The sequence below is a fragment of the Pongo abelii genome, chromosome 7 (genome assembly GCF_028885655.2).
Source record: "Pongo abelii isolate AG06213 chromosome 7, NHGRI_mPonAbe1-v2.0_pri, whole genome shotgun sequence".
Classification (NCBI taxonomy): domain Eukaryota; kingdom Metazoa; phylum Chordata; class Mammalia; order Primates; family Hominidae; genus Pongo; species Pongo abelii.
Window position 1 is genome coordinate 99,878,556 of NC_071992.2, and position 24,248 is coordinate 99,902,803.

Sequence of the window (24,248 nt, forward strand, 5' to 3'; positions counted from 1 at the left end):
TGTCACCAGAACCCAAATTGGCCATCAGCTTGATCTGGGACTTCCCAGCCTCAGGAACTGTGAGAAATAAATTTCTGTTATTTAAGCTACTCAGTATGGCATTTTTTTAAATGGCAAGCCGAACAGACTAATACATCAACATAGAAAGGCGTTCCACTGGTTATTTGTTCCATTAGTTATTTATTCTCTATTTTTGGCCTGACCCAGCCAGTTGTGTTGTTTCATCTGCATGAATGTGTTTAACCCCCTTATGAACCAAGGTGATGGTTCCTTATAGGCTATAACCCTGTGCCAAATTACATGTGGATCTTCAGCACTTCATTAAATGTTCCCCAAGAGATAGTTTACCGCTTATTATTACTCTTTGTTTACAAAATGTCAGTCATTTAATTTATATTTAACAAATAATTGTTTAACATGGAAGTTTATTAACGTTCCAAATTCTCACTAAGTTTTAAATATTGACTTACCAATATCCATTGATTTCCAATTTTGTAGTTAAAATAACCAATAAGAAATTATTAACTTTTTATAACTATAGTTGTAACATTATCTACAAATATATGTTTATTTTTGTTTTCCAATTACTTAATCTTAATCTCCAGATGAAAACACTTATTTCTTAGTACCTGATTGTTCTATTCAAACCTAGTCTGTGCTATTAAGATATTTTAGCTAACATTATTTGCTCTAACAAAAATTAATACATTCCCATTATTCTACAGTAATTTTGTTTTTATGTTGCTTACGATAATTTATGTTGCTTACAACATAATTTTATGTTGCTTACAATAATTTTATTAAATTTTGATGAGCTGTTGAATGAAATACTATCATTTGCCTAATTTTTAAAATATTTCTAGATTCCATTTAGTGGCATTTTAAGCTATTTTTCTTTATAAAATCTCTTACATTAATCAATTTACCGTGAAATTTATCATGTGACCTCTATTTTCAGCAGGTTCTTAATAAAATATTTTATATCTTTAATGCTTTATACACAAATGATAGGAAAATTTTTATAATATTGTTTAATTCAAATATCACTCACTTTAAGAGATTTTCTCTGATATTTTCAACTGGATATGATCACTTTCTCTTTCAAAAGTGACAATTTTAGTTTGTATTTATTGCAGCATTTTCCATGGTTTATCTTATAGTACTCACTTGAGTAGTAGCTCTAGACTTCAGCAGATTATAACTTTTAGTGTATGATCCATTCTTTCTTAGTCATTTTTGCCTCTCTTTCATCCTTTCCTGGGTTTTTGAATATTGTATATATTAATATTGCTGGTGGACTCTCATGAATACCTGATGTATTATTCCATTCTCATGCTGCTAATAAAGACATACCTGAGACTGGTTAATTTATAAAGCAAAGAAGTTCAATGGATGCACAGTTCCACATGAACGGGGGGCCTCACAATCATCACAGAAGGCTAATGAGGAGCAAAGGCACATCTTACGTGGTGGCAGGCGAGAAACCAAAGTTGCTTCCACATTTTGGGTGTCTTTACAGCAGCACCCCACTCCCAGTACCAATTTACTGTATTAGTCCATTCTCGTGCTGCTAATAAAGACACACCTGAGACTGGAAATGATAAAGGAAAGGGGTTTAATGGACTCGCAGTTCCTCATGGCTGGAGAGGCCTCACAATCATGGCAGAAGGCGAATGATGAGCAAAGGCATGACTTATATGGCAGCAGGCAAGAGGGCGTGTGCAGCGGAACTTCCCTTTATAAAACCATCAGCTCTCGTGAGACTTATTCACACTCATGAGACTTATTCATGAGAACAGCATAGGGAAAAAAAAAACCCACTCCCATGATTCAATTACCTCCCACTGGGTCCCTCCCATAATACATACAGATTGTTACAAGTCAAGGTGAGATTTGGGTGGGGACACAAGGACAATCCATATCACCTGGGTGTTTTTTGTTATTTCTGTTGTTTTTGTTTTTTTTTTGTTATTTCTGTTGTTTTTGTTTTTTTTAATACAATATAAGTGTCTTAGTGACTGTATCATTTAGATGGAAATTCAAGACCACTAAATCCACAGAATGGTAGAGTTTACTAGCTGGTGATTTTGGCTGCTCCAAAAAAATATTTTATCTAAAGTACATTTTTGAGCTGCCTTTAATTTATAATAAATGTATCATATATGGATCCAAAGGTAAAAATCTCTCTCAAATACAAATTAAAAGGCTTTATTTATTCTGATCACATTTCTTTATAATTTTACAGAGCATTTACCACCTCAGTCTGATATTTCCAGAATGAACCCTTAATCTTTTAAATTAGTTATCATATGACAGATACTTGAACTTTTTATTCTTCTGAAATACAGCTACGCTATCATATCTTTCCTAAGTTTTCAGGACCAAAAACATAGCCGTTCTCTAGGTTTGAATGAGACATAAATAGCTAGATGTATTTCTGATTTACTTTTATCCTATATGTCTAGAAGACAAGATCCCTGTTAGCCTTTTGGGGTAGAGCAATTCATTAAAATGTGGCCTCAATTTTAACTAAGTAAAATTAAAAATACAGTGTCTTAATCATACTAGCCAGATTTCAAGGGTTCAAAAGTCACATGTGGTTATTGACTAACTTTTTGGATAGTATAGATATCAAATGTTTCCACCATCATAGAAAATTCTTTGGAACAACAGCAACAGTAGTTTACAGTTTACCTTTTATTTTACAGGAGTTTTCATAGATAGGCACTTTACAGGAGCTCCATCCAAACTTCTAAATTAAAAACAAAGAGACAGTTTGTTTGCACTGAAAAATTCATTTTCCCTTGTCATTTGTTTTTTAGTTGTAACATTTCTTTGACTCTTATAAACCATTTTTGTGTCAAAATATAGATATTTTTCCAATGTCTGACAGCTCTCTTTTTTTTCTTTTTATCACTTGTTTTCAGTAATTTTATTATGATGTGTCTGGTGTGGTTATATATATATTTATTCTGCTTGAGGTTCATTGAGATTCTTAGATCTGTGGGATTATCATTTTTATCAAATTTGGAATATTTTGGCCATTAATTTTCTTGAATATTTTTCTACTAGCTCCTTGGGGACTCCAGATTTATATACGTTTAATGGCTTGACAGAGTTAAATATTAACTCACTGAGGCTCTGTATATTTTTTCAATGTTTTATCCCTATACTACATTTTACATATTCTCTATTTCTACAACTTCAAATTCACAAATTCGTTTTTCTGCAGTTTCATCACCATTCAGTGATTTAAAACAATTTTTTAGATATTACAGTTTTTATCTTTAAAAGTCCCATTTGATTCATTTTTTAACATCTTTAATGTCTCTTCTGGTCATGGGTCATATTTTAATTCTTAAGATCTGTAGGAGTTTTTGCATGATGGTGAAAATAGTGTATTTTATGTGATTGAATGAGTTCTATTGTTCTATTTTCCCTTTCCTTTTTTTTTTTTTTTTTTTTTTTGAGACGGAGCCTCACTTTGTCATTAGAATGCAGTGGGGCACTTTCTGCTCACTGCAACCTCTGACTCCCAACTTCAAGCAATTCTTCTGCCTCAGCCTTCCGAGTAGCTGGGATTTACAGGTGTGCTCCACCACACTTGGCTAATTTTTTTTGTATTTTTAGTGGAGATGGGGTTTCACCATATTGGCCAGGCTAGTCTCAAACTCCTGACCTCAAGCCATCTGCCCACCTCAGCCTCCCAAAGTGCAGGGATTACAGGCATGAACTACCACACCTGGCCCAATTATTGTTTTTAAAGAAGTGTTATACTTTCCTTGATAGACATTTGGGTTGTTTCTGGTTTAGTTGAACCATCTTAAGTCTTGTTTTCAACTTTTGCTAGGGTGGTCACAGAATACCTTTACCTATTGGAATCTTTAATCCCCATTACTAAGGCCCACCCTTCTAATGCCTAAATTTAATTCTCCAGGTAGTCAATTTGGACTCTCCACTGCTGCTGGTAGGAACTTAAATGATTCTTGGCCTTCTGCAGTTCTTGGAATCATCCAGTTCACAAGTTTGCAATAACTTCTTGCCCAGCCTCATGAAATTATACCCTTTGCATACATGACTTAGAAATCAGTATTGGTTCAAAGGACTTTAAAGCAGATTTCTAGAGTTCTTTGTCTGCATAGCTCTCTTGTCTCAAGAAACCTGTCACACAAATTCCAACCGCCCCAGATGCTCTGAACTCTGATCTGTATCTCCTCAACTCAGTAGGGTCACTGTCTCAGTTTGCAATATCTTCCCCACTCTATGGACACTGCTCTAGACCTGAAATATGTTTTCCAGGCAGAAAGCTTGGCTCTTCTATGTTTTACTTTCCTTGTCTCTTCTTTCTCAGATGTAATGGCTCTGTACTGCCTGTAGTTCAATGTCTGAAAAACAGTTGCTTCATCTATATTTCCCTGGTTTTCTATTTCTTTGAGTCAGGAGGGTTAATTTAGTCACTGTTACTCCATCATTGCTGAAAGTGGAAGTCTTTCTTCAACTGATGTGAAAGTTTATGTAATGGAAAAGATATTAAACTATGAATTGAGGCCTAACTTTTAGAGAATGTTGAAATGACAGAATACAATACTACAACAAAACTTACTCTTATAAACACTGATAGAAACTGACAAGTTGGTGGTTGTGAAAAAAATTAGATACATAGATATGTATAGATTTTAAGGTAAGTAAGAGTTATTAATTAGAATTACACAGTTGTCAGTTTGGAGGTACAGGTATGAGTGTCATCCACACAGAATAAAAGAACAGAGCACAGTCAAAGATAGCATGTTGACATTCACAGTGAGGATTCGGAGTACAGCTGTACCCTCAAATTAAATTTGACCAAGGGTTATCAATGGCAGACCACCGGGCTCTGTAAACTACAGGTCTGATCTAATCTAGCAATTCTTGTGTTTGCATTTTAACCAATGTATATCTGTCCAGGAAATAAAATGTCAACTATAAGAATTGTTTATCCTTGAAAATAACTCTATGGTATGTCTAAAAATATGTGTCACATGAGATCACAAACAAAACAGTATGCTTTCTGTGGATTGTATTACTGGTGTTGGCTTGGAATGGTAAGAAAGGAAACTGACTCTAAATTACCTATCTTGATTTTTCTTGTTTCAATTAATTCTCAGAGCATTTGTCTTGAGATATGCAATAGCTCAAATTGCAAGATAAAAAATATATATCAACTTTTCTTTCTCCAACTCTGCTTTGAATAATTCATAAAGGAACCACTTAAATGTAGCTAATCTGAATCAATACAAGCCAGTGTTATAATCTTTGTTTCTAATGGTGTTTTACTCTTAATTTTTATGTAAGTAACTGAATGTTTTGTTTATGAAACTGATCTTCATTATAAGGAGATATTTATAATGTTGGCTGTCCAATATGAAGTAAAGCTTTAAAAATCCCAGATGTAATATTGAACAATTTAATTTGAAACATTTTATGCTACTTCGTTGCTCTTGATTTCGGGAGTACCTGGTTTAAATGCATAATAAGTACATTTTCAAGCATATCCAATTTACATGCCTTAAAGACTTCCATCGCCTTAATGCTTAATTTAGAAATATCATTTTAAATGATTCTTAAAAATCAGATGCACTTATTTTTGTAGCTGTAATATTTTAAGAGAGCCTTCATATAAAAATATAGTTGTCACTGACAAACAGTATCAATTAGCTAATGTTCAACAATGATCATCAATGTCAGAGACTGTTACCTTGTTGAAATTTTAGTTTAGCCTTAATGGTGTCTATAAGTTAATAGGTACTGTAAATGATGCATGACAAAAAATAGGTTGTTAGCAAATGTTGTGGAAGGAAGGAAGGAAGAAAGGAAGGAAAGAAGGAAAGGAAGGAAGGAAGGAATTTTCAAGGCCTTAAGAATAAATCTGTATGTGCTGGAATACTTAGAAATAAAAGTTTTGTTTAATTTAATTAAACACAAATATTCTGCCAAGCTCACAAAATGATTTTTAAAAATACTAGCAATCATTAAGCAACATAGGAGCCTTTAGTTAAGTGAATTAGAAAGTGAAGTTAAGAATAAAATTTCAACAGTTACCTAATCTACTAATTTGCTGATCATTGATGAACACTGGCTCATATGTTTTGTTTTGTTTTGTGTTTTTATGAAGCTGACATGTACTATTGGTTCAAATAAATAGCATATATAGTATTCTGGCTAAGTCGCTTATTTTTAAAATTGTGGTTTTCCTATGTTAAATTTTCGAATTGAATTTTTAATACCATGTTTTCTTTTCCACAGCCTTTAATGAAACAAATTGTTAGTTTCTGACAGAAGGGTTCTGATATTGAAATAGACAGTATGTCTACCTATTACAGAAATATAGAAATAAAAATGCATGTTCTCAAACAGAAGATGGAGGTTACATTTCTGTATTACATCTATCATCAGACCTTAGCCATGTTGGATTTTTGGTTGCTGTTGATAGAATAAGGCAGATTTTCCTCAAACTTTCTTTTGCAAAATAGACTTAAATATAAAAACAACTGCAAAATGTTCAGTCATTAATAAATCAAGAATCTTTATAACTGTATGTTAAGTGATTATAAGTTTTTTCTACTGTATTTAGCAATGCAATGCTTACCTTTTATATTACTAAATATATTAATTTTATTCTCAAGAAAATCATTAATACTTAGGGATTGAAGGTTTCCTGAGTGTAATATTGAAAAACTGTTAAAAGCCAGTGATACCCATTCAATCTAATAATTTACCTTTTGATTATTTGTTTTGTTTGTTTGTTTGTTTGTTTAAGGATTAAAGCAAGGAGAGCCAATCATGACTGGCAAAACACAGACCAGCAACGTCACCAATAAGAATGACCCCAAGTCCATCAACTCCCGTGTTTTCATCGGCAATCTAAATACGGCAATTGTCAAGAAAGTTGACATTGAAGCCATTTTTTCAAAGTATGGAAAAATAGTTGGATGTTCCGTTCACAAAGGTTATGCATTTGTACAGTACATGAGTGAGCGACATGCAAGAGCTGCAGTGGCTGGAGAAAATGCCAGAGTCATCGCTGGCCAACCACTTGGTAAGTCATGCTCAGACATGGATCTCACGTTATTGTTCATGTATCTGGAAATTGTTTTATTTCGCAAAATCCAACACCACTGTTGTTTCTACCTCTTCTTCAACCAATTAGAGTGATTTTATATTTATTATTTATTTTTTTATCCTCATATTGTTTTATATATAGGTATCTTATTTTTTCTACAAATTTATAAATTTGAGATCAAGGCTACTTTGCAATACTTATTACCTCCACCCATCCTAACACAACCAGGCAAATAATAAATATGCATCAGGTTTAACTTTATTTGACTTGAGATAGCGTCTATCTTCCAGGAGACAGTATCCTATGCAAAAAATAACTTCGCTTGTCATACTTACAGCATTTGATCTGAGCCTAATGCATTTTCCTCATTTCCTACGTTTTGGAGGAGAAGGGGTAAAAAATAGCAAAAGAAAGTAAATTTTTAGAATGGGGAAAGGAATATAATTCACATTTTAAAAATCTAGTTAAAGATTTTGTATATTATACTTATATAATCATGCATAATAATCAGATTTCTATCTAATGTTCAAAAAATAATATAGTTTTTTTCAAAGAAAGGAAAACAATGCAGTCCGAAATAAAAAGACTTGGAAAAATATTTTATAATTAATGTGTAGATAAAAATAAAAATTAGATAATTATTTAGATGTTTTTCTACCTTAGGAAAAAAATATGGTTAATATATTTATGATTCCTCAATTTATGTTTCTTGTTCTGTCTAGATTAATATGTCAAACTCATTGTACAGCATCTTCTCATGGATACTCAAAAGGCATTTCAGCTTCGTATGCCCAGAACAAAACCCATGATTTTCCACACCGTCAACCTTCTCCACTCCCAAACTTCCTCATCACAATAAAGGGAACCCCCATTGTATCCAGTTTTTTTTTTTTTAAAAAAAACAAAACAAAAAACAAACAAAAAAAAACTTTGATTCTTAACTTCCCCCATCATCAAGTTCGCTTGTCAATATATTGCAAATATAGTCCAAACCCAATCTCCTTTTAAATGTGTGCTGAAGGCCATCTCATACAGCCCACGGTTGTATCTCAGGGGCACTGAAATAACTCCCTAGTTGGTCTGCTTCTTTTTACTCTTGCCAGAGTGCCTTTTAAAAACATTGATCAGATTATGTTCTTAACCTGCTTTGAAACCTCTAATGCCTTTCTCATACAGAATAAGATTCACATTCTATACCATACCTACAATGCCCTACACTGCCACATCTTCAATTCTATCTCCTTATTCTCTCTGCCTTCTTGAACCACTCTAGTAATGCTGGCTGCCTTGATAATGCCTCACACATTCCAAGATTGTTCCTACTTCAGAGGCTTTGTATTTGCTATTCCCTCTGCTCAGAGGACAGGTCTTTGCTAATTATTTGCTCCCTTCTTTATTGAGTGTGCTGTGCTAAAAATTTACCTCCAATGAGAGGCTTTTACTGACCAGCCTATCTAAAATAGAATAGTCATCTTCCTCCTTCTTTCACTGTCTATTCCATTACTCTGTGTTAATTTTTTTCATAGCACCTGTCAGCATCTGGATTACATAGTTCAATTTATACTCTTACCTGTGTCGTGACCACAAATATAAAGCTGAAGAAGCATACAAAAGAAGCAAGTTAAAAGTATAGAGAAATCAAGCTAGGAGAGTGTTAAGAATATTGTGAATATTATCAAATGATATAACACAATTAAAACTATTTGAGAAGGTATGAATTCATTAAAATGTAGGAGAAGTCAGAGGTAATAGTCTTGAGGGAAAAAAGCAAAAGATGTTTTGTGTAAGTGCCTGATATTTAACTAGAAACAAATCACTATCAGATAGGAATATAGTTTTTATTTACATTGGTCCCGTACAACTTTCTATATTTTAAAGAAAGGAAAGAAAGGAAGTGCTTTCCAACAGACATTGGTATATTTTCCACTTGTCTTTTTGTTTTCCTTAATGTCTCCATTCTGCTTGCTTACTTTGATATGGGAATTTTCTGACATTTTTATTTTCCTTTTTAAGTTGAAAGTCTTAATTCAGGGCCATATCCCAGCAGATTTCAGAGCAAGCTCAATTTACTGTCTGTATCCTGATTGTTATGAAACTAACAAATACTTGAGGAAATGCATTTAATTATTTTTGTTGTTTGAAAAAGTTAATTATCAGTTTAAGATCAATTAAAAGCCTGATTCACTTTTTAATGAGCTACAGCTAATTTTCTAGAGTTCTGTTTCCTATCACTACTCTCAGTTGATTGCTGTCTTTTTGAGAAGAATGCAATGGACAAAGAAAGATAAATACGACACTAAAAATATAGTGCCTTACCTGCACAAACCCAAGGAAAAAAATGATGATACCAAATTGCTTTGCTTTGAGAGGGATGAAGTTAAATTGTACCTCTTCTAAGATACCGTTTCTCATTCTCAGTCATTCCTCTTAGATCCTCTCTTAGTTTTGTCCTCAGGTAAATCTTTAGAGTATATATCCTAATCATCTATAAATCACACTTTGTGCCTGAAACCAAGCCTTAGACTTTATTTCTTTAGTTCAAATCTCGTCTTTCACTACTTCCGTCCAAGCTGAATGACTTCAAACAAAGCAAGTACGTTAAAATTTATCTAACAACTTTGCTTTTTAGGTCAAGTGCTTGAATACACCCACTGTTTTTTGGTTTTGTTTTTTTTTTTTTAACCTATGTTGCTAGAAACTCAGGCAAAGGCATGTCTTCCAATTGTTCCCTATAGAAGTTAGTTCCTCCATCAGGTCCTGAAGAAGACCCTTAGTTTCTAGGATGTATATACATTTCTAGCTTTAAGTATTATACCTTTGTTTTTGATGATTTGAGCAAAACTTAGGTTCAAGTATATTAATCACTTGCTCCTTGAGTTTTTTGATTCCCAAGTAAACTCTTTCTAATCTGCCCCCCAACAAACCCCAGCCAGTTCTTAATATGAAGCGCATTTTTATGGATGAAATAATAGGCCATTATTATATGAAGTTATTATTAGTGTCAGGTACCACGACCTATCTAAGCATTCTCCTTTCTCTTAAGAGTGAGAAGGAAATTCCTATTGATTAGATCATGCATGGGATTAGTACTTTACCTATATTATCTTATTTGATCTCAAATAATGCATATTTGTATATCATTTTCTGAAAAGGAACAATCTTTTATTTACTACATGTTTAAAATGCTTATATATAATTTAGAGATTAAAAATTAAACATCAGTAGTACCAGGAAAAATTAAACACCCTAATGTGAGTTCTTAAAGTTTTATGAAGACTGTAGATAACTTGGCCATAATTTAATTTACTTTCTTATACATTTCCAGTTGTTTGGCACGTCTTTTGCACCATGATAGAGGGTATCCATGTTTATTCTTAGCTTCTGTCTTTGATATATAATAGAAGACTGCTAAACCTTCTGTGGAAAAACAAAAAAGATTGCATTTTGACTCATATTACTTAGGGATTCCTAAAAAGTCAGAATCTATCTATTAAATTATTCAGAATATTTTTAATCACAATTCCTATAATGTAAAAATCCTCATAAAACTGTATATCTATATGTGGTTATTTAATTGATTTTAATACAATTTAAATATAAGCAGGTGAAATTTAACATATCCTCTTAATATTTAATTGAGTTTGAATTCTAAGTTTGTTAATATTGGAAATATTTATTGCATTTTTCAATCTAAGTGTAGTCATTAGAACTTTTTTCCTCAAACACATTATATGCTAGGTAAAAACTTTTTAAATGCTTAATAGAGGCAATTTTTACGAGTAGTCACATACGAAGTGTCCTTTTACACAAAATGTTATGCAGAGGTTAGAGACTAAGACTAGACAGTGCCAATTTTATGTATCTACTGATTACATTGGCTTGATTAAAAAGATGCTATAAACATTTGCAATGTCTTTCTTTATATTCAGATTATTTTACTGTTACAATGCTTGTAAAAGATACAATTTATGAACTTGAGAAGCCAGTTGTTGATAGTAGGAGGAACCAAACACTGAAAAATAATTTATCTAGAGCAATCTTTTGTTCTGAAACCCATATGCAGGCCCCTGTCCTTAAGAAGCAAAGTGTGCTTTGGGAAAAGCATATATAAAGCAGAGATTAAATTAATTTTATCACATTGTAAGTGTCTTGCAAATGCAGAAAGAATTCAAAGTGGGAACATGATGAATAGGGATGGTAAATTTTAAAGTAAATATGGTGAATATACTTAACTAGATCCTGGAGGAAGTAATGGAATTGTCTTAGTAGAGCGGAAGATGTTTGAGAGAGATATGAGTAAGAACAAAGAAGAGAACATTCAAATGCTTGTAACAATTCCTGTCAAGCGTGTGCTGAGAGCAATGGATTTCAAACGTCTTTTTATCCCCAACTGTTTTGCATCCAGAGTGATCTTTTCAAAATGCAAATCTAATCATGTCACTGTCTTTTAAAACTTTCAGGGATTTCTCATTGTTCTCAGAAAAAAGGCTGAAACCTTTGCTGTGGGCTACAAGTTTCTACCTCATTTGTTTCTTTGTCACCTGCAGACTCACATCATAGCCCCCTCAGCCTTGCTTAGAGCTCCAACTAAATTCACTTCTCTCAGTTCTTTGAACAACTTGTGTTCTATCGCCCAACAGGACCTGTGCACATGCTATCGTGATTGCTCAGAAAGTTCTTCCCTATGAAGCTCTGCACCACCTCACCCTACTTCCCCACTTAATCCCTTTTGCCTGGCTAATCATTCTTCAGATCTCAAATGAAATTTCAGTACTTTAGTGAAACCTACTTGTGTCCCTCAGAGCTAGCTGGAGTGTTTTACTACACTTTCTAGCAAGTATCTTCTTTTCAATTGTATTTTTATATTTATTATTTTGTAATTGATATCTGTCCCTTCTCCCTCTAAGCTATAAGTTTCTTAGGGCATGGAATATACATGTTTTTACTCATCTTCTTAGCACCTAACAAAATGCTAACACTTCCATGGCAAATGCTCAGTGAGGATGTACTGGATGAATGATTGGATAGATGGTTAGTTGGAGGAATGGATGGACTTGGCTAAAGGGGTCCCTTACGTGGAAAAGAGCACCACAGGAAGAAGACAAAGAAGCAGGAGGAGGAGAAATAAGAAGAGAACAGGGAGAAGAAGGAAGGAGAAGTGGCAATTGCAAGTTCCCCAGAAAGCAAGACGATATAGTTGGGGTTGCTGCTAAGCGAAGGCAAAGTGATTATGATCAGCTTGTTAAGGAGACTAGGTATTTAATCTTGAAATTCTTCAACAGACATTCCAAAGGTAACTGTTCCATAGGCCTGATTTCAGTTTTTTATAAATATAATCGAATCTTTAATAAGCATGAAATATTAACACATATATACTTTATTCAAAGGTTAGAGTGAATGATATATTGTTTTGAAGAAAGATTTCTATTCATGAAAAACTTCCTACACATTCCTTAAAATGTCATCCTTTTGTAGTTTTCTCTTATTAATAGCTGGATGTTTGCATGGCACTTCATCATTGTCAAAGTTCTTTCATGCACATATTATCTTCTTTGATTTTCACAACAATGCCAAGAAATAATATTAGTATTTATGCCCATTCTGCTGGCTAGGAGCCAAAGCACAGAGAAATGAACTTAGTCTATATCACACAAATGGTGGTGCAAGATTGTTGGCTCACATTTTCTGACCCTAATTATTTTTACTATTTCTCTTTCCAGAAATTTATTCCATTTCAGCAGAGTGATCATAAACTCTGTCATCCAAACAATAATACTTTTGAGAGTAAAAAGTTACTCTCATTGATTTTGCTTTGTTTGCAGGGCCTGTCCTGTGCATGGTAGGATGTTAGTAGCATCCTTGCCTTTTTTTTTTTTTTTTTTTGAGACGGAGTCTGGCTGTGTCGCCTAGGCTGGAGTGCAGTGGCGCCATCTGGGCTCACTGCAAACTCCGCCTCCCGGGTTCACGCCATTCTTCTGCCTCAGCCTCCTAAGCAGCTGGGACTACAGGCGCCTGCTGCCACGCCTGGCTAATTTTTTTTTTTTTTTTTTTTTTTTTGTGTTTTTAGTAGAGACGGGTTTTTTACCGTGTTAGCCAGGACGGTCTCAATCTCCTGGCCTCGTGATCCGCCCACCTCGGCCTCCCAAAGTGCTGGGATTACAGGCGTGAACCACCGCGCCCGGCCGCATCCCTGACTTCTACCTGCAAGATACCTATAATACCCCTTCCAAATAGTGACAGCCAAAAATTGTCTCCATGTTACCAAATGTCTCCTGGGAGGCAAAATCACTCCAGTTAAGAATTACTTATTTTTTTCTTTTTTAATTTTATTATTATTATACTTTAAGTTCTAGGGTACATGTGCACATATCCTAATCACTTGAAGACCTGTAACTAATAAAATAGACTGTTTTAAAAGCCTAAAAAAAAAAAAGAATTACTATTGTAGGGTAATCATACCAAAATAAACTCCATTAATTTTCAGAATTGTTCTAATGGTCTTAGGATAAACTATATTAAAACAATGCTTTGAGTTATTTTGACAGTAACTCGTAATTTATGATAAGAATGTATCTTTTCCAATTGTTCAGGAAATAAAACTCAGTGCATTTCAGGGCAATTTTAATTTATTCATGACCATAGCTTACCCACTTATGTCACCAGTTTGTTACAAAGCCTTCTGTCTCTTCACATCTTTAATACACTGCCTTTCAGAGGTGTGATTTTTCTCCATTAGATCCCTCCATTCAAACATGTCTAATCGCCACTAGAAATGATGAAGAAAAAAGAAAGCATCATGGAAGTGTTAAGTGAAAAATACGGAGTACCAAGATTACTCAGAGGCTCAGGACGATCTTCAAATATATATTATTTAACAACAACACTAAAAACTTGTTAAGACAAAGACAGAACTGCAGTATCCCTAGTTGATGTTGTCTCTAACAGATACATTAGTTTTACCAGGCATCCATCCTATTTCACTTTGGTAAGTATTATTCTTCTGCATATGCCTCCAGCTTCAAATTAGATGGAGTATCTGAGCATCTAGCAAGGACAGATTGACAGAGAGCCTGGGGTGAAATGAGTATGGATAATCATTTTTGACAAAATAGTCTATCGCAGAACCTCTAAAGAAGCACATGAACCTTACGGAGATTTCTAAGTCATGAAAAATCTTGTAGAAAACATCTAAAGAATGCTGCAAGTAATAAATAGCACTTTCAGCAATGCACCATTATGTAATTCTATTACCATTTGGACTGAGAAGAAGATAACTTTTAGCTTTTGCCTCAGTGTCTAAAGAAGATATTGTTATCGTAATTTCTTAACTTGATAGGTTAACAAAACTTCCACTCTCAAAGATACAAATCAAAAGTTAGTGCTTCAGTTACTTTAAAGATTAGCTGCAATAAGCATACAAAAATATTTGAATATGTAAATCTTGGAATTTTTCTTAACAACCTTTGAAACTATTCACCATTCTAGCTTTTTCCACTAACAAAACGTTCAACTTATTGCTATGTTTTAAACATCCAATTTTCTTACCAGATTTTATGTTATACAGATTATGCAAAGTAGTTCATCAATTGCAGAATGCTATGTAGAGATGACTACTATATTTGTTTTAAAAACTCTATTCACGGTGTATATGTGCACATGTACCCTAGAACTTAAAGTATAATAAATAAATATATATATATACATATATATATTTTTTTTTTAAAAAACTCTATTCACGGGCCAGGCGTAGTGGCTCACACCTATAATCTCAGCACTTTGGGAGGCCAAGACAAGCAGATCGCTTGAGCCCAGCAGTTTCAGACCTGCTTGGGCAACATGGCAAAACTCCATCTCTGCAAAAAATACAAAAATTAGCTGGGCTTGGTGGCATGCACCTGTGATCTTAGCTATTCAGGAAGCTGAGGTGGGAGAATCACCTCAGCCCGGGAAATTGAGGCAGCGGGCTACAGTGAGCTGTGATCATGCCACTGCACTCCAGCCTCAGTGAAAGTGAAATCCTGTCTCAAAAAAAAAAAAAGTCTATTCAGAAGGCTGTGGAGGGACTTAAATGGTATACAAATGAGTGGGAGTGTGAAAAATTACTTATGAGATGGTATTCAGTACAAATCACTTTTGTTTCATCTTTTCTGAGATTCATAGAAATATATTGCCATCCCGTATCAGTGGCTTGTAGTAATAATGTTTTTTATTTCTATGTCATTTTTTCCTCATCAACCTTCTCAAAGAAGATCAAGGTACACTTCATTACATTTTTTAAAAATTATCTTTCCAGCATCCTTCAAGGAAGCTAGATAGTAGATTTAATTAAACTCATTTTATAAATAAGGGAATTCTATAATGTACTTAAAGAGAGCAGGTTTTATGAAAACAAAAATCTCAGAAATTTCTTCCAACATTGTGTATAATTACTGTAAGTTTCCTTAATTCTACTTCCAAGGTGTGTATGTATGTATGTATAAATCTGGTAATTGTTTAAGAAGTCTTCATCCTCATCCTTCACTGTCATCAATTAATAAGTAATAAAAACAATGCTATGTGGGTTATAAGGCACAACGGACATTTAAAGTTTTCAGTAATTAAACAGAGCTACTTAAAATGCTGTAAACAAATGCTAATTAGCAAGCTTCCACGATAGAGTGAATTATAGAACTAACAGTCTGTCAGCCAGGGAGATACATGGCCCCACATATGATAGAAAGCCCGGGGGATTTCCTTTCTATTTCTAAAATTGGTTATTTGACTCAATCACTGAACTTAAATTAGTGAAAGCAGTGGTAGAGACTGTAAATAATTTTTTTCATTAAAACTATCACTGGAAACGTCCCAGCAACATTTAAAGATCTTATTAGTTATAACTTGCTTGTTGTTACTTAATCCCTACTACAAAGCTAAATAATATATAAAATAAGTAGAAAAAATCAGTGTCTCAAGTTGTCCTTTAATATGAGGAATAAAATGTCTGAAAGTCATTTATGAACTAATTTTAGAATGCTCTACTACTAGAAATATTTATTCTTTCAACACTACATGTGTTGTTTTAGATGCTTGCCAACATATATTAAATTCTAAAAGAGAATAAAAACGTAGTACCTCCACCAAAACGAAATAACATAAAATATAAAGTAAAATAATAAAACAAAATAGATTACAGCTCTTGGAAAATATTCTAATTGTGGAGTAAAATATTTATACATAAGATAACATGCAGATGAAGATGATAAATACAAGATAAAGCATGATGTAATACAGATCAAATACCATAAAAGGATGAAGTATTGTAAATTTATTTAAGAAAGGCTTATGGGCAAGTTGTGGAGTAAAATGTTCACCTATGAAACAACACACAATAGGAAGTGGGAAACTCAAGTCATTCTGTAACACACATCAAGGGCTACTGGAATTTTAAATAAAAAGTATTATAAGGTTGTTTGGAGGCCTGTTAGGAAATGTAGATTTGAATTTAACTGTTAATCTAAAATAGGTGGCAAACAAATTGAGTATAATCATGAAGAAAATCTTTATAGGCTGCAATTCTTAAGTAATTTTAATTGGAACCAAAACACAGAATTGACATATAGCTTGCAATGTTTGTGAAAGTTGGTGGTTTCGAGTTAGGCTCAGGACTCATGATTCCTATGTTAGAATCCTAGGAATTCTAACATAGGAGAGTTAGAGTCCTAGCTCTCCACTTAGGACATGTGGAACTTTGGACAAGTTACTAAAGGAGCAGCTGCTGTTGTCTTGTCTGTAAAATGTAGGTATCAGAATACGGCCCACCTCATAGAGTTGTGAGGATTAAATGCATCAATATGTGTAAAATGGTTAAAAACATTGCCTGGGACATACAAAGTGATGTAAAAACCTAAAACAAGGCAAAAGGGCTAGACATCCAATTAAGTCCTACTGTTTAATGCCTTCTAAAAATGAATTTAGAAAACTGGAGAAACAGGTCCTAGATCTTTAGCTTTCTGTAGGTGTTGGTCCTGTTACAAGAATTTATGTTCTCTGGCTCTAATTTTCTCATTTGTGAGGAAGCCATGGGACTAGGTGATCAGTAAGATCCTAAAACAGACCAAATAGTCATGATGGTTTCTGCTTTTTCTGTCTTGTTGAAAAAAATCTTTGCCTCTTCTTTGGCCATAAAGACATGCTTCTGTGTTTCCTTGTAAGGGACTTTTGTATTGGTTTTACTGTTCACATTTAGACTTTACTACCTCTGGAATTGAATTTTTTGGTACAGTATTTGATAGTGAAAAAGATTCACTCATTTCCATATGAATATCAAGTAATCCCACAGGATTAGTTGAAGAAACTCTTGTTTTTTAACTGCCCTGAAATGTCCCTCTGAATATATATTAAGTGATCAAGTATATATATATATCATATATATATATATCAAGTATATATATCAAGTATATATATCAAGTATATATATATACACATATATATATGTACGTGCACGGACACACACACACACATTTTAATTTACATGTAATTAAATGTATGCTGCAAATATGATATTGTAAATAATACTGATAAATAGTGTAAATGACACCATTTTGGACATATTTCCTAATTGTTTATTCCTGGTCTATTTATTGATGTATTTATGACCTTCTAAAATCATGTATTAATTTTAAGCTTACTCTAGATGTTTAAACCAGTGTATGTGTACAACAATGTCTCTTGCAAAAAATGAGATTTATTTATTATCTTCCAATACGTACACATTTCTTTCCTTGCTTATTCCAGAATAATATTGAAGAGTAATCATGATGGTAGGTATCTTTATCTCATTACGTGAGAAACCTGTTAATATTTTGATATTATTGTTTATCATAGGATTTGTGTGTGTGTGTGTGTGTGTATGTGTGTATGTGTAAACTCTCTATTAAATTAAGGAAGTTGTCTTCTATTTCTAGTTGGCTAATAATTTTTACCAGGAAATCATGATGAATTTTATCAAGTATGTTTCATGCACGCATTCAAATGAATTTTTATTTTCCCTTTTATTCTGTTAGTGTGATGAACTACAACAATTGATCTTTGATTGTGAAATCAGTCTCATACTTCTGGAATCAACCCAACATGATAAAAAAAAGTGTTATCTTGTGTGTGTTTTTTTTAACCTCTATGTTCATGATAAAAGATTGACTTATAATATTTTTTTCCGGTTATGTCCAAGTCATTTTTACTGTCGAGGAGATGTTGGCATCATAGAACAAACTAGGAAGTATTCCTACTTTTCCTGTTATCTGGAAGAATCTGCATGTGATTGGTAATATTTCATAACATTTGGATAATCCATCAATGATGCCAATTGGGTCTGGAATATTTTGTGGAAATAGCTTTAATACAGATTTAATTGCCTTCATTGAAAAGTACTATTGAGATTTTTTAAATATTTTCTTGTGTCAGTTATGGAAAAATGAGTTTTCAAAAAAAAGTGTACATTTGATACACATTATCAAATATATTAGCATAAGATTAAGAACTTTAAGCTATGTCTTTTTGTTTTTTTAATCAGGATAGTGATAATTTTTCCCTTACCTCTTTCATTTTAAGTCAGATTAGTCATCTATTCAAGTACCCAAATTATGGCTTTGTGTATTTCCTCTATGGCATGTTCGTTTTTGCTTCATTACTCTGGAATAATATCCTTTTTTTTTTTTTTCTTCTACACTTTTTGGGTTTAATTTGCCACTCTTTTCCTAACTTCATGAATGAAGACACAGATCATTGATTTTTAGCTTCTCATGTTTTCTAAAACAGCATATAAGTCTGTAATTCTCTCTGAGCACAGTCTCAGCCTCATCCCACATGTTCTAGTATGTCATATTTTCAGAATCATTTAGTTGATAAATATTTTCTAGTTCATGTCTATATTTCTTCTTTGACCATGGGTTATTGAGAGGTTTGCTACTGACATTATAATTTTAAAAATTGATTTTAGCTGAATTTCACTGTAACCAGAGAATAATAAATAATAAAATTAATTAAAATTCAATGAGAACTTTTAAATAGCTCTAGATATGGTCAATTTTAGTTAGTGTTCTATATACAGTTGACACACAGTACATATATTCTATTGTTCTGGGCATCCTTCTTTATGTGTCAAACAGGCAAAAATCGCTAACTGAATTACTCTGACCTTCCGCATCGTTACTGATTTTTGTCCTCTTTTCCGTCAGTTATTAATAGATGTGAATTATGATTATGGATTTTTCTGTTTTTCTTCTTGGTTCTTTATTTTGCTTTATATATTTGAAGCAATATTTAGTAAATACAAACTTGGAATTGGTGTATCTTCCTAATGTAGTCATCCTTTCTTATAGTATGATATATCTATATCTTTAGTAATTATTTCTCTCTTAGAGAAATGCTTGGTTTAATCTTAATATTCCTTAACTCACTTCCTCTTGATTTGTGTTTGTATGGTACATCGTTTTTCATCCGTTTTAATTTCAGTGATTCTGTGTCTTAATACTTAAAGTGTTCTTGCAAGGAACATAGACTCTTCCAAATACAGTATGACAACCTTTGTTTTTTTAATTCTAATAACCTATTCACATTTAATTGTGGTTATATTTGAATTTGTGTCTACAAGTTTGCTGTTTTTTAAATTTGTTCCATGTACTGCATGTTAATTTGTGGCCATTTTTAGATTAATGTTTCTTTTATTGTTTTGCCGTTTCCATTCTGTTAGCTCCTAAGTTCTATATACTTTACTATTCTTGTAGTATTAACTTAGAGATTGCAACAGGTATCTTTGATTTATTAGTTTAATGTAAATTATACTTCATACTACTTCCCAGATAATCTTAAATCCACAGAACACTTCGAGTTCATTTTTCCACCTCCCAGCTTTTATGTTATAGTAGTCGTGAATTTTAATTTTACATATATTTTGCTTTCTTTCTTAACTTTATTTTGGAGATTTTCAAACATACATAAAATTGAAGAGACCGTATAATGAACTCGGTGTACACATGACTCCATCTTATCAGCATATACCATTTTACTTTTTTAATACATCATCCATTTCCTCCTCAGTACCTGGTTTGTTTTGAAGTAAATTCCAAATCTCAGATTACATCATTTAATCTGCAAATATTTCAGCATGCATGTGTGTATATGTATAATATATATTTCAGCATATATGTATATATGTAAATATGTAAATTATAATTTCTTAAATAACCACAATATTATTATCTGATGTGGTTTGGCTGTGTCCCCACCCAAATCTCATCTTGAATTGTAGTTCTCATAATACCCACGTATTGTGGGAGGGACCGTTTGGGAGGTAATTGAATCATGGGGGCAGTTACCCTCATTATGTTCTCACAAGATCTGATGGTTTTGTAAGGGGCTTTTCCCCCTTTTGCTTGGCACTTCTTGCTGCCACCATGTGAGAAAGGCTGTGTTTGCTTTTCCTTCTGCCATGATTGTAAGTTTCCTCAGGCTTCCCCAGCCCTGAGGAACTGTGAATCAATTAAACATCTTTCCTTTATTAATTACCCAGTCTTGGATATTTCTTCATAGCAGCATGAGAATGGACTAATACATTATCTCACTGAATATAATTGCTGTAATTCCTTAGTGTAAATCTAGTAACAATCCTGTTTTCACAGTTCCCTCTCATAATCATTTAATTAATTTGTTTGAATTGAAATTCATAAAAGATATAGAGATTGAGATTCATTGACACGTCCCTTAAGTCTCTTAATTTAAAAGCTCTCCTAATATATCCCCACATCCTCTTGCATTTTATGTTGAAATACATTTTGACTCCATTGAAAGAACAAAATCATTTGTCCTATATAATTGTAGAGGTCTACAGTTTGATTATTTCATCCTTCTGGTATCATTTAACTTGCTTCTCTGTTTCTTGTACTTCCTGGAAATTATTAGTTGTATCTAGAGGCTTGATTAGATTCAGGTGGAATTTTTTAAAGATTTATTCCTAGTGACCGTGAACTTCCATCAGAAGGTACATGTCTGATTTTCTCTCCTTTTTTGGTGCTAACAGCCAGTGAATATAAAATTCACTCCTATCTTTTTTATTGTTTTTTTTTTGCTGGAATTATTCTAAAAAGAGAAACCTTTTTCATTACATATTTGATTACCATGAATTATGATTGTATAGAAAAATAAAGTAACTTACTATTTCCCCTTTATAGTAGTATTCAAAATAGTAAAGTGGTGGTGTATCACTTTACAAAATCTCACAAATCACAACTAAAGAGCTTATTTATGTAACCAAATACCATCTGTTCCCCAAAAATCTATGGAAATAAAAAAATAAAAAAATAAAACTTAGTAAAGTGGTTTCCTAGTATTTTATAAAGACTAAAAATGAGTTTTAAAATATTCTTAATAATTTTATGACTCAGGGATTAAACATAGTAGATATATTTCAGTACCTTGCCATTATCTCAATTAATGGTCAAATTATTATGACTTTGGCTTTGACACCATATTCATGTTGGTTTCTGGGTCATTTTGACATAACTGTAAGAGTCTTTGATAGTTTCCTTTATTTCTGATATGACAAAATGTTTCTGAATCATAATTTCCTGCCCCATGTTGGGAATCAACCAGTTCTCTAAAATACTCTGGTATCATTTATTGGGGAATACTATTTAGATCCAATATTCTGGGTTCTAAGAAAGCTCATTAACCTCAACAATCTTACAGTGACATCTGTCAGCATTGTCAGAAATATCACTTCTCAATGACACTATTATGACTACTCATTTGATTTATCCCATAATACACCTATAAGTCTCAGAAAAACAGTACCACCAGCACCAACATCATTATGATATCTGAAAAGAGTTTAATAATTTTTTATTTGAGGGCTGCATTTATTCCATAGAGAATATTCTGTTAGGTAAGAACAACAAAGTTATTATGTTTTAAAGTCACTTGGAGTGGTTCTCCTCTGAGGTTATGTCACCAAGTAAATACACAGTTTTAATGTTTGATTATTATACTTGATTTTCTTTAATTTTTTACAACCATATATAATACTTATACGATTCCAAAATCAAATTAAAAATATATATTCAAAGAAATTTAGCTTTTATTTTTTCCATCTGCTATCCTTTCTCTCTTCCCACTTGTAAACTTTTATTTTTAAAAAAATCTAATCTATTTTTCTATCTACATACTCTCCATTTTAGATAAATCATGATGTGTTAAACATATTTTTATCCATGTCAGATTTTTTATTTGTCTTTTCTTGTAAAAATTTCGTATCTTTTGGAGATACTCTCTTTTTATCATTGCATAGTATTCTATTGTGTAGATGCTCCATGTGCCATAGTTTATTAAACCAGACTACTGAGGTGATTACTGACCTTCAAATGTTTCCAGTCTTTTCTTATCATTAGTTATACTGCAGAAAATAACCTGATGAATATGCTATTTCATATTTTACGTAGAGTACACTGAGATAGATTCCTGGAAATGAGTGTGAGATCAAATAGTAAGAACGTATTACATTTTGCCAGATATTTTCAAGTATCTATCGTATTATTCAACTTCACATTTTATCATGCAATGTTTGACAGCATCTGTTTTCCATATATTCCATATATCCATATATTTGGAATATATTTTACAACATAAAATATATGTTGTAAGACTTGAATTTTTCCCCATCTGATGGATGATGATAAGTAGTATCTCATATAGTTTTAATTTGTATTTCTCTTATAAGTGAAATCAGTTGTATTTTTCTTATACATTAAGAAAATAATTAAATTCATTAACCTTTTCACTGTTGCTTCTTGAATCATATTTCTGTAAATAATTCCCACTTCTAACATCTATAAAAACCTGCCTTTTTTTCTTCTCATGCAGTTTATGTCTCTTATCCCTGTGGAATTTACACTGATATGCAATATAAGAAATTGGTCAATTTTTTTTTTACCATATCCATACAGTTATCCAGCTACACCATCATCACTTATTTTATAATCCATCTTTTCCTCTATAGTTTAAAATCCTGCCTGTGTGGTATTTAAAATATCTGTAAGCAATCGGTTCTATTTTTGGATTTGCTTTTCTGTTCCATTGGTCTGTCTGACCTAAAACCTGTCAATACTAAATGATTTTCATTGGAGAAGAGTAGTTTTATCATCTGGCTGGACAGTCTTACTCCATGCTGTTCTCTTTCAAAACTGTCCTCTCTGTACCTACTAGATTTCTCTTTCAAATAAAATTTTTATTCAAAATTTTTAGATACAGAACAATATTATATTCTAATTGGGCTTGCTTTAAATTTATAAATAAACATAGAGGGTTGACAACTTTGTGATATTGGAACTCTGCAACTAAGCACATAATATGTATTTCTGTTTGTCCAGATCTACTTTTGTGTCTTTTGGGAGTGTTTTATGGTTTACTTCCTGTATGATCCTCATGTATATTTATTATGTTTTTGTTTTAATACATTCTTTTAAATTTGTTAGCATAAATGGAGTATTTTATCACATTATATCTTTTTTTCTTTATATCTTATAACTGATTTTGTTTTCATATATGAATGCTACTGAGCCTTGGGGGATCAATATTATAATGACATACTTTATAAGTTGTCTCTTTATTAAGTGGTCCTGTTGATATTTTCTGCTTGTCAAACTATATAGTCATATCTACAAATAAAGATATCTTATGTTTTATTATCAAATTATTATGTTTTTCCTTGTCAAACTGTATTAACTAATAGCTCCAAAAGAACTCTGGTATTAGTAACAGTGATGAACATTCTTGTGTTGCTCCTGATTTTGCAGTAAATTTTCTAACATTTCCACATTAAAATTCTGACTTTGGGACTGAGTTTATGTGTGTGTACTGTGTGTGAGAAGGAGGAAGTGGCAGGGCGGTATGAGACAGTGGAGAGAGACAGAAAGAGAGAAGAGAAAAAGATATATATATATATTTTTTTTTTGACAAGGTCTCTGTTGCCCAGGCTGGAGTGCAGTGGTGCAATCTCGGCTCACTGCACCCTCAACCTCCTGGGCTCAAGCGGTCCTACTACCTCAGCCTCTGGTGTGACTACAGGCACATGCCACCATGCCCAGCTAATTTTTGTATTTTTAGTAGAGGTAGGGTTTTG

The 24,248-nt window shown here is 32.7% G+C and overlaps 1 protein-coding gene across 5 annotated transcripts in view; it reads left to right on the forward strand.

The window, feature by feature from the left end:
- The window catches only part of RALYL (RALY RNA binding protein like), a 717,288-nt gene that overhangs the window by 333,393 nt on the left and 359,647 nt on the right, over positions 1-24,248 (forward strand). For all 5 annotated transcript variants that reach the window (XM_024251522.3, XM_024251539.3, XM_054561801.2 and 2 more), the window contains exon 2: positions 6,797-7,075. In XM_024251522.3, coding sequence (XP_024107290.1) covers positions 6,820-7,075 — 256 coding nt within the window. In that variant the 5' untranslated portion in view covers positions 6,797-6,819. The remainder of the gene's footprint in view (positions 1-6,796; positions 7,076-24,248) is intronic.